Source organism: Nanorana parkeri, unplaced genomic scaffold, assembly GCF_000935625.1.
Source record: "Nanorana parkeri isolate BGI_ZX_2015 unplaced genomic scaffold, ASM93562v1 scaffold548, whole genome shotgun sequence".
NCBI lineage: Eukaryota > Metazoa > Chordata > Amphibia > Anura > Dicroglossidae > Nanorana > Nanorana parkeri.
Window position 1 is genome coordinate 971,338 of NW_017306816.1, and position 11,325 is coordinate 982,662.

Consider the following 11,325-nt stretch of genomic DNA (forward strand, 5'->3'; position numbering starts at 1 on the left):
CGGTATATATTTAGTAAAGTCATTTTTTTTTCAGTTACCTGTTTAGAAACATTTGGTCAGATTCCAACCTAAGAGTCTGACCTACAATATGCTCATTTCAGTGCATGTCCATAAAGGCCATCCCCTGTGTAACTCCTCCCGGAGTCCTTCACCTCTTCACCCCTCCCTGGACTCGAGGATTTAGGGAGAAAAACTAGTGAAACGTCAGCTGTTATAAGGCAGTATCAGTGTTAATACAGCATAAGTGAACAGAACTACTGAGGCATGTGATGTCGGCACAAGGTGCCAAGTTACGTTTTAGGCCTACAAGTTACGTTTTCACCTACAGCCCTCGGAGCCAGGGAGAGAAGTCACGTGACCATTCAAAAAAATTACAAATGTATTTATTGCTATTTTTTTGCATTCTTTGCATAATGTTTGTACATTTATCAAGAGAAACTAGGCTGAAGGATACTGGCAATTTTCCTGTCTTCATTGATGACAATCAGATCTGTGAAATCCCTGGCGATACACTGTGGGATAATCTTCTTCAGTGCAAGACCCCTTCTGTAATAAACGTGTGAGTTTGGAATGATAGATGATAGCTGTTCCGTAAACTTTACGGTTCGCTGTAAAGGATAAAAAAAAATTATTAAATTGAGAGGAGCAAAAGTCAAACAGTAAAGAAAGAAAATCACAAGCTACGAGTCTGAGGACATCCTGCCTCAAGCCAGTGGTCCTCTAGGACAGCGGTTCTCAACCTGTGGGTCGGGACCCCTTTGGGGGTCGAATGACAATTTGCCAGGGGTCGCCGGGAGTCTCCGCAAACACTTTCTCCCGGAAAGGTTTACACTGCTCGATCGAGCAGTGTAAACCTTTCGCTGCGATCGTTTTTTTTTTTTCATTTCTGACATCTGAGCCCCGGCCGCCGTAAGTGAAAAAAAAATAAATAAATCAACATTGGAATGCATAGCTACATTCCTATTGGCTATTTCACTTTGCAATAGTAAACTAGCTATTGCACCCGCCCACTGCTGCTGTCAATCAGCAGAGGGGGACCTGCAGTTCTCCATCAGGTCCCCATCTAGTGATTATCATCATTATTATTATTAATAATAAAAGTTGACACCCTCGGCTTGTGTTATAAGGTTTGCCATTTTAGCTGTTACAACAGTGGTTCTCAACCTGTGGGTCGCTGTGTGATTTCTGCTGTGGTAGGTGAGAGTCCTCCTCAGCCCTCTCCTAGCGCAGCAGTGTCAGTTCTCACGCCACGCCGCCAGATGTCGCTGCAGCAGCCACGTCATCCCTAAATTTTACCGTTGGGGGTCACCACAACTTGGCAAATGTTACCAAGGGGTCCCGGCCCTAGAAAGGTTGAGAACCACTGGTCTAGGACCAGCAACAGTAATGGATATTTGAAGCTCCTACATCCCTGCAGTTATTTATCAGCTCCCAGGTTGTGGCTTCCCAGCTTCTCTTCTACCTCTAATAACAGTACAGAAATGTCTTGAATATCCCTCCCAGGGACAGCTTTCTATATAGCAATGTGTTTATATCATGGCTATAGAGCCAAGAAGTGACAGCAGAGAAGTAACACCACCATGTGTACAGGGGAAGATCCCAGGAACTGATCACTGCATGATGGAGGCAGTACTCAGCAATTTCTTACTGCTACCTCACAGCAGTGTGGAACAGAAATGAGGGATGCAGGATGCAACTAATGATTATTTTCATAATCGATTAGTTGGCAAGATTTTTTTTTTTTTTCCGATCGGTTAAAAAAACAAATACTGTCCTTAAATTTAAAATAAAATACAGAAATGCAGTGTTACAAACAAAGTTTACTTCAGAATAAACGTGCATGCAAACGTATTTGCAATCGCAGTGCACTGGAACGCTCAGCACTAATATATATATATATATATATATATTTTGTACACAATTCTATTCATCTTGTCTTCAAGTTAGCGCAAATAAACGAACTCGAGTTAATTTTGATTTGTGGAAATAAGTTGGAATCTCCTTCATTATAGATCCTTGCTTGTTTTCATAAATAGAAAGACTGTTATTTTAGCAGTATAAACATGCTGACAGCCAAGGGATCCAACCAACTAACCCATAATGAGAATAGTTGACAACTATTCTCATTATAGTTGACAACGATTCTCATTATTAATCGATTCGCTGGTTGCAGCCCTAAAAGACACATTTTCTTACTTTTCAAGATGGAGCTAAAAACAGAACAAACTCTTTAGCTTCCACAAGCAACACATAAAGAAAACTCCCACAATCAGTGTGATAAAGAAGACCTAATACGCTAAACTTATCAGTTCAGGTGCTTTATGTCATACCCCTCGAGGGCGATCAGATGTCGTGATCAGTATCTTTGGTGCGGTCTGTCGGTTAAAATAAGGTGCAAATTCATCTGTAGCTTCATCAAATGCCACCTAGAGGAAAATATAAATTAAAAAATGTCATTGAGTTCAGTATATAATTATGAAATGTATTCTCCTGTACAGCAAAGGATTGGAGAGGAGGAGTCAGCACTCTGAGCCAATCAGGACTTTACTCTGCTTGTCATATGGCTTTCACCCCAACATCGAGAACTCGCTTACAAGAGGGGAGAGCACAGAGAGGACTTACTTATTTGGAGCTGCTCCTCCACTATCCAATCAACAGGCTGAGGGAGAATTGCCAGTTTTAACAAAGAGGTGGGATATACAACCGAGACTATTGTTACTGTAAAGAAAACAAATGGCTCAACATTTTACCTTAAATGTAAAATAAAATGACAATCTGTAAAGCAGGCGTGGGCACACTCCAGCCCACCAGCTGTGATGAAACTGCAAACCCCATCATGCATCTGTCTTTAGGAATCATGCCTGTGGTTGTGAGAATCTTGCAATGCCTCATGGGATTTGTAGTTCCACAACAGCTGGAGGGATGGAGTTAGCCCACCCCTGCTTGAAAGCTTGAAGACACTGAAAATGTCAAAGTACCTCTTCATCTGCAGGATCCACTGTTGTCTCATCATAAACACGCTGGTTTTCAATCGTTTTGGGGACAGACTTTGGTGGCGCCTGGGGAGAAAAACAAAAAACAATTTAGTACTGCACACATAGATTTGTATACATCTTTACACTGGACAGTTAAAGCGATATTAAACCTTTTTTTTTTTTTTTAAATAGTTGCTATTAGGAGACCCACCTTTGCTGGAGGCTGTTGCTCTTTTTCTTTAAAAGTTTTTAAAGCAGGCCACTCCCCTTCTCTCTTTGATTGATGACAGAAGGAGCCTACTGCTCCTCTTCCATCAGTATCCTCCCCCTGCAACCCGGAAGTACAGGGAACGGAGGATCACTTTGAGACCGGCAGCGGGGACGGGTAAGTGTGGGGGGTTACGGAGGGTGACTGGGGTAGAAAAAAGGTGCTGGGCCGGTTTTTACCCTAATGCAGAGAACACATTCAGGTAAAAAAACGCCCAGACCTTAATACTACTTTAATGTAATTTGCCATAGATCACTAAATGCACCAAAAGTCGCGATTTAGCACCGCACAATTTTCTGCCTGACTCCTTCAATAATTTTTTTTAAATAGGTTGAGCCGGGTGACGCCCACAGGGCCGCAAATTCATCCAATTACAGGCCTGTATGGCCAGCTCTACTTTACAGGAGCCCTTCATGTGTCAGGACCCCATTGAATGGAAAAGGGGGAATATCAATCTTGTTACTATTGGTTTTACACACCTTGTCACCAAGCGCCTGTCTTTCCTTCTTACGCTTCTTCTTCATAGCAATCTTTTCCTGCAAAATACAAAAAGATGCAAAAAAAATATTATCGCTGGAACAAAGTTATAAGGATAAATTTTAGTACAGTAATCCTTTCACTGATCCCTCCCCCAAAGTCTTACACTCACCTGCCCTGGCTTCGGACATCTCACCTGTGCCTACATTCATCCCTATGGAGAAGCCATCTGTCACACATCCGAATGAAGGATGGCCTCTCCAGAGGAAAAAATTAAGATCTTTCTCTGCATTCCCTTAAAGAAGAACTCCAGGTTTTTTGTTTTAATCATTAACCCTTGCAGTGGGGCTACCCCTGTACTGCGAGGGTTAAGCGCTCATTTTTGTCAAATAAAGATATACTCACCCAAAGCTCCGAGCGAGCCAGCCGTCACTGCGCTCCCTCCAGCCTGACGCCTCCTACACTGCAGTTGGAATCTTCCTCAGCGTCCTCATGCCTATACATTGTGTATTGAATGTGATGATTTACGGGACCTAAGGCCGCTGCAGTGAAGGGGGGGGGGGGAGCTCTAGGGACCGGTCTAAGAAAGTATCACTTTTTTCTTCTTCTTTTGAACCTAGACAAAAACGAGCAGGTAGCCCCACTGCAAGGGTTAATAAAACATGGCTGTGTGGCTTCCTGTGGAGTGCACAGCGGAGGTTGGACAGGAATGAGGAACGGTAAGTATACTTGCCTAGGTCAGAGGGCTGTTTGTTGACATCCAGCGCTGCAAGTCTCTCTCTAGTAGTATTACATCCCCCCCAGCTGGAAGACACCCCTATATAGGCCTGTGGGGGTGTAATGTGCAGGTGCAGCCAGTAGAGGGGGCACCGCAGTGCTGGATATAAACAACAACAGAACCCTGCCATTTGGATCTCGGTAAGTACTTATTTGCGGACAGGGGAGAGTGGGATCTGTCAGGTCAGGAGAGAGGGACAAAAAGAACATGAATAAATATATCTTATAATATGGACTTCTCCTTAAAGGAATTTTGCATGGGTTGTCAATGCACCACTACGCAGCCAAATGTGAACACCAAACAGGGCCCATTAACACCAGGTGTGTGCTCTGCTCTGCATAATGTGCATCCGCTGGTGTGTGTTGTGAAGGGGCGGGGTAACATCACATGGTTTTCAACTTTATTTAAATGTTACATTTCATTCAACTCTATGCACACCAGCACATTGCGAAGAACTAACAGCGCATTCAGCCAATGGACCTGTCTATGCATTGGGACCACATTCAGCAAATCTGTCCATCTGGTAATGGTGTGAATGGGCCCGAAGTGTACCTGCTGTGTAGAGCACAGGTCCGCTTTAACCCTCCAATACAGGCAGACAGTGACCCCGCAGTGCTGCCCCCTGGCGGCTCCTCACCTTCCTCTTCTCCTGCTTCAACTTCAGGAACATGAAGTGTCGGCGCTGCTTGTTCTTGATCTCGGACAGGCTGAATGATGGCGGGAAGACGTTGGAGCTCTCCTCCGGCTCGGCGGGCTGAGCGCTGCCTTCTCCTACGCCGTTCTGCTCCGGCTCCTTCATCTTCTTATTCCGCGGCTGCTGCTTCTTCTTCTTCGCGACCTGACAATCCCCCATGTTGGCCATGTGTGAAGAGGAGCAGACAAGTCCCACCCACCCCCAAGGACCGGAACTGACGTCAGCCTGGGAAAGAGGAAGTGGGCGGAGAGTAGCGTGACCGTAAACAGAAAGGGGCCAGTTTTGCTCGGTTATCTGTATGACTATAGAGGAAGGGGGGAGCTTCTGTGAGCTTAAAAGACCACTTCCGCTTCCGGCTTGTGCTGTCGTCATAGCGACAACGAAGATGCTTCCATAAGATATCAGAGATGATGCAGAGTGTGTTATGGCTGGTGTTCTATCGAAATTTCCAACTCGTTGAGATCTCCAACTACAAGTTTCACACTTTTGCTTCTTTAGGAAGGTGAGGCAACCTCTACTATTTCCTGAAGAAGCAAAAGAGTGAAACGTGTCGAAGGCCGGACCACTACATGCAATAGTGGTGATAAACTTGCACGATTGGACCCTTTCAAAATCATGGGACATGCTGTGGATTGATTAAATCGTTATATGTAGTAGGTCCAGGAGGCACTAAGCATGGAGTTTAGCATATCGATCGTCTTATGTATGTTTGGACTACCAACAATGTTTTTATGGGAACTTTTTTTTATTGTATAGCCTAATACAATTTGGATTTGAATGAGTTTATGAAGGTTCTACATTGTGCTTTGTGACATCTCTAAAAGCCCCATTTCATCAGTTTTTGTTTTATTCTTCAGTCTAGGGGTGAGATGTCAAATGTTTTGGGGATCCTATACACTTTTTGAAACTAATTTAAATCACTGGAGCCTGTAGGCCAGCCTTTCTTAACCTTCCAACCCCAATGGAGCCCGGATATTATTTTCAGGTCTCGGGGAACCCCTGCTTAGACCTAGCTCATCGGGGTACAGCAGGTCAAATGCTTTTTACGTTGGTAGTCAACGAGAAGACTGGTGGTCAGAATGCTATCCTAATAGAAAGCTAAAAAGATCTCTGGTGACATGGTCCTCATGTTATTGGCTTTCCCAGGTGGCGCTGGCCCAGAGACTATGCAGGCACCATCAGATGAGAAGTCAGTTAGACACAACTCAAGGAACCCACTGTCAAGGAACCAGGGGTGCCGCTCCTTACCTGCTCGCCAGCGGTGGCGCAGGGCACGGGGTTCCCCTCCTCCTGGCAGGACACCTGGCACTGGAGCGCATGCACGGCGGGTGCGCGCCCGTAACGCGCCTGCGCCACTTAGTCTTTGCAGGTGCTAGCCAGCCTGGGGGAGGTCCCCAGCAGACACCATCCGCCCAGTCAGCCCTACTATTGGCTCCTGGTTAGGGAACCTTTCTGGTCGCCTCGGCAACCAGGGGGTGGTCCTTCGTTTTCCTGTGTAGTTAAGCCATGCAGAACCTTGGCTGATTGCTGAGTTATTCTACCTCTTTGGAGTGATCTTCAGCTCCGTGTGTGTAAATCTGTTGCTGCCTGAACCCGTTATTGACCTTTCGGCCTGCCTTCTCGCTTCTGAACCTCGCTGCCTGCCTCGACCCAGACTTGGACCTGATTACGCTTTTAGATTTTCCCTCTGTACCTCGTTTTCTGACTCTTTGTCCCTGCCAAGGGGTTCCACTCACGGCCCAGCCGTACACCCCTGACACCCACTTAGGAATTTCTGAAGGAACCCTGGTTGAGAATGGCTGGTGTAGGCACATGGCCCTTGGTAACCAAAGCAATGCCCTTGTGCCCGGATCACCATTCTTACACAGAACAATAGTTTCCATTCACAAAGCTTTGCAAAAGGATAAACACCTTCATTGTCAGCCTTGCTGGTTTGAGTTCTTTCACTTCATATTACTTATATCATGCTCTGAGAAATTATCTTGTTTGATTGCCGGACCAAATACCACGTCATATTAACAACCCAATAAGTCTATTTATCATACATACAGAAAGTCCATTTGTATAGAAACCTGTAAGGTACTGGTATGGCCAGTGAGCAAGGATACGACTATGCTTTTCGCAACACTTTGCATTCTGTCGCTTCCTCAGGAGGTAAACAATTCTCAGATATGTGGTATTACACAGTAAATATCAACTTTAACCTCTTGCCGTCCGCCCGTTAAGAAAAAACGGACGGACGGCAGACTCGCATCAGCGGGTTGCCGTGTCCAGACGGCATTTTTTTCCTGCTCGCGCGCGCCCCCCAGCGCGCGCACAGGCAGGAAAGACCCGCTAGTTTTTACAGCCGTTAACGGCAGTTTCACATACAACCTCTATAGCCGCCGATCGGTTGTACGGCGTGATTTTCGGATCACCCCCCCCCATTCGCTAGTGCCACCACTCCCCCCTCCTGACCCCTCACCTTTAATCCCGAGATCCGCTAGCCCATCTGTGGCTCGGGAGGGCGTCAGGAGGAGGAGGGAGGGAGATCAGCTCCTTGCTGTCCTCCCTCTGTAGTGTGAATGATGTGTATTACATCACTTCCGCATTCGTCAGTCAGTCAGAGAGAAGAAGCTGATGAAGCAAATCTGTGCTTCATCAGCTTCTTATGGGGTCTCCAGGTGACATTAGGGGTCAAGAGACCCCTAATGTCTCCATAAAGAGGACCTGTGCTAATGTCGCCAAATAAATCACAGTGGACCCCAGCAGCCAGAGTCTCAGCCCCAGTGGACATGGAGGTATGAAAGGAAGCAGCCAGGTGAGAAGGCAAAGAACGACAGTAAGTCTGTATGACAGTTTACGGTCCCTTTTAGAATTAGAAAGATTTCTTCTACAAATAAATCCCCAGTACAGATGGTCACATATGGAGGGAACGACCAATCTGGCTGCCACCTAGACGGAGGGGTTCCAAAGGACCAACATGTTAATAATCTCCTGAAGCATGTCCCCAATCTCCAACAGCATGCATGTTCATCTCTAACCATCTCCTGGTACAGATTGTTCTGTACCGTTACATACACGTTACATACACTCAGCCCTGAGTGCACTTGGGGCCGCCTATATCAAGTATGTTGACCACCATTGTCATAGACAATAGCTGACTTTCTGAAAGTCAGAATTTGCATAGGCACAACCCCTACCCACCCATGTAATGGGCAAACACCCCTGATGATTTTTTCATGGATCAGAGGGCAAGGCAGCCTGGCAAGGACCAATCACTTTATAGATTTCATACTAGTGAAAGTTTTAACAAAACCCAAAATTCATTCATCAATATGCCAAAAAAACAGCTATTCGAACCTGTTTGTTGCTCTTTCATGAACTGTTTGGAAGGAACAGTAATGCAATTGAACCTATAGCAACACTATGTGGTTCAGATAAAGCATAGCAATCCATCCCATCCACACAGGAAACTCCTACAACTGCTATGAAGAAACTCCATCAGAGTCCACATACCGGTAGTACAGTGATCAGGAAAGTCAGGCATCATACTGCCATCTTGTGGGCGAAATATAAAACTACAGTTCTGTATGTACAGCATATCAGGGAAGCTGACCATACATAAGCTGAGCTCCAGGATAAGTAAATATTGTCTAAATGCGAGAGCCATGCGTATCTTCCTTCAATCTTGGAGAGCTTTGTGTATTTCTTCCAGAACTTTGCAGTAATCCAGAATGAGACTCTGTACTGAAGCTTCCTGTAATAAGAACGGTCAGTGCCGTTCTCTCTCCTTGTGCAGGGTGACTGGTCTTCCCTCCGCCCCCCCCTGTAGTTTTCTGCAGGTAGTGGGTGGGGCCTACTGGGTCAGCTTTAATTGGATTTCAAACACAAGTTAATCACACATACAGTCACAAGCAATCCCCAAAAAGTGATCTATCACCCACAAGTTTGATCGACCACTAGAATTTGATTGGTTGTGAAGTCAAAATTGGGCAACAAATTGGCAAAGTTTCAATACAAATGAGCTCAATTGAAGCAAAAAAAAAAAAAAACGTCCGCAATTTTGTCAGAAATAGATACCAGTTTCTGAGTCCAAGGGGGTACTTACTTTTTCACAGTACACGGTTACATCTGTTGATATTTTTGTTAAATAATTTAAAGGTAGCATTTTCTTAAGTATCACTTTTAGGCATCGTTGAATACCTAATGTTTGCTTGTTGAAATATGTTAGAAAAAGTCAACAATGTCCATGGGGCGTACTTACTTTTTCTAGTGGCTGTATGTTGGAGGTTGTAAAAAGGTCACAAAGACATCAAGTGAATGTTTGAATGGCTGGCGTACTGCTAAGGGTTCCACGCAGTGCTTAGACAGAGGGGATATCCTAATATAGGTCCTTCTTATTAGGCAAGGAGGTAAAGGGTTATGTGAATGTGGCCGATGGGGAATGGTACAATGATTTAAGCTAAACCCCGGGAAGATATAAAAAAAAAAACAAAGTAGTGCAGTATTTAATAATACATCATTAAATGTATGTTTTAAATTCGAGAGGTGTTACTACCTGAATTTGACCCAGCATCAGCCTCTTGCAGTCCCCTGTAGCTGAGCTCAGACTGGGAGCAAGAGAAGCAGCACAAGGAGCATATGTCTACGAGTACGAAGGCTCTCATTCATCCAGGTCATGGACTATCTGTAAAAAATAAATCAAGGCAACTGTATTTTTCTTGAAGATGTTTTTCTGGTCATCCAACCAGCTTTCTCAGTTCACAATGACTTGTACAAAAAATATCTTATTATGTTTATTATAAACAGCATGTGATTAGAGACCTCATGGAGGTAAAGCGTTTATTTAATTTGCATGATTGGAGCTCTCAGGCGTTATAAAGCACCCACCCCCATAGAGAGGTGTTAAAACAGCATTGTATGTGGCAGACAATAGACGTCTCACCACCACCACCCTTTTTACAGATAGCAAAAGGAGCAGAGCAGTTCATGTGCTGACAAGGAGCATGCTGATAGGACGAGTTAGCAGAGTACCTGAGACACCAGCTTATCAATGTGCTGCTCTTTTTTCACTGTCCAATCAGGGGCTTGGGCTGGGAAGGTGACCTCTAAGTGTTAGTCAACTGCAACAAAGAAAACAAATCGGTCTCCTGCCCTGCCAGACAGGGCTGTGCTGTGGGGCAGAGCTGTGTGAAGGAATCTTTTGGCAGGTACACAGGTCCCATATATATGTGGCATCTGTGTATTCAGCTTAATGACACCCATAAAGGGTCCTAATATGCCTATATGTTTAGGAACCTGAAAATATGACAGACCAAGGCACGTGAAATTAAAAAAAAAAAATTTTAATATACAAAAGCTAAACTACATTTATTAACAGCATACAGTTATCAAAATACATAGGGATGAGTTAAGTGTTAGTGATAGGTCAGAGGTCAGAGAATGTTCTGCAGACTTTTATACTCATTTGTTTTTGGCAGGAATTGGTTATGTATTTATTTCAAAGTCAAATAAGTAATATTCTTTAATGTTCATTCGATTTACAGTCGCTGAAGTGGGCGACCATTTTCTTAAATGCTTCATAAATGAGTTCCTTCTGGGTGCAAATGAAGCCCCCGCTTCTCCATATTTGCCCAGGCTGGCGGTTCAGGTCTCCAATGCAGATCCAACTATCGCTGGTATACCTGGCAATGCACCACTTGGAGTGATCGTAATGAGAGTAGAAGGAAAGATTTGGCAGGGCGATCCTCTGTATGTTGTAGACATGCCATGGCAGAGAGCAGTTCGATGGAAGTTCTTTCTCCTTGGGATGCCACGTTTCCGTCAGTAAATCCGTTTTCAGGATTTGAGCCATCCAGGCTGTGAAGATATCTATGAGACCAACATTATAAAAGGAATATGTCTGTGAAGGTTCTCATTCATCCAGGTCATGCTATATATCTTTTTCCTTGACTTACTTTTTGCAGATATTATAAAAAGAACCACGCAATGCAAAAGGAGCCAGTATATATATTGTAACCTATAACACCTAATTGGAAGATGACTGTATTCATTTTGATTGTTGCTTTGGGTTATTTCATTTTCATTTTGATTGTTGCTTTGGGTTTTAATGCTTTGTTTACAGCTTTTTATTTTTGTATATATATATATA

At 44.3% G+C, this 11,325-nt stretch overlaps 2 protein-coding genes across 2 annotated transcripts in view; both read right to left on the minus strand.

Annotated features, from left to right (window-relative positions):
* The window catches only part of RPF1 (ribosome production factor 1 homolog), an 11,089-nt gene extending 5,767 nt beyond the window's left edge, over window positions 1–5,322 (minus strand). The window contains exons 1-5 of the mRNA XM_018561860.1: window positions 5,136–5,322; window positions 3,723–3,779; window positions 2,979–3,059; window positions 2,331–2,426; window positions 455–608 (exon numbers count right to left, since the gene is read on the minus strand). Of these exons, the coding sequence (XP_018417362.1) occupies window positions 455–608; window positions 2,331–2,426; window positions 2,979–3,059; window positions 3,723–3,779; window positions 5,136–5,297 (550 nt within the window). The 5' untranslated portion in view covers window positions 5,298–5,322. The remainder of the gene's footprint in view (window positions 1–454; window positions 609–2,330; window positions 2,427–2,978; window positions 3,060–3,722; window positions 3,780–5,135) is intronic.
* A 5,376-nt stretch (window positions 5,323–10,698) lies between these two features.
* Window positions 10,699–11,325, minus strand: part of DNASE2B (deoxyribonuclease 2 beta) — a 17,248-nt gene continuing 16,621 nt past the window's right edge. Inside the window, exon 6 of the mRNA XM_018561853.1 lies at window positions 10,699–11,045. Coding sequence (XP_018417355.1) covers window positions 10,699–11,045 — 347 coding nt within the window. The remainder of the gene's footprint in view (window positions 11,046–11,325) is intronic.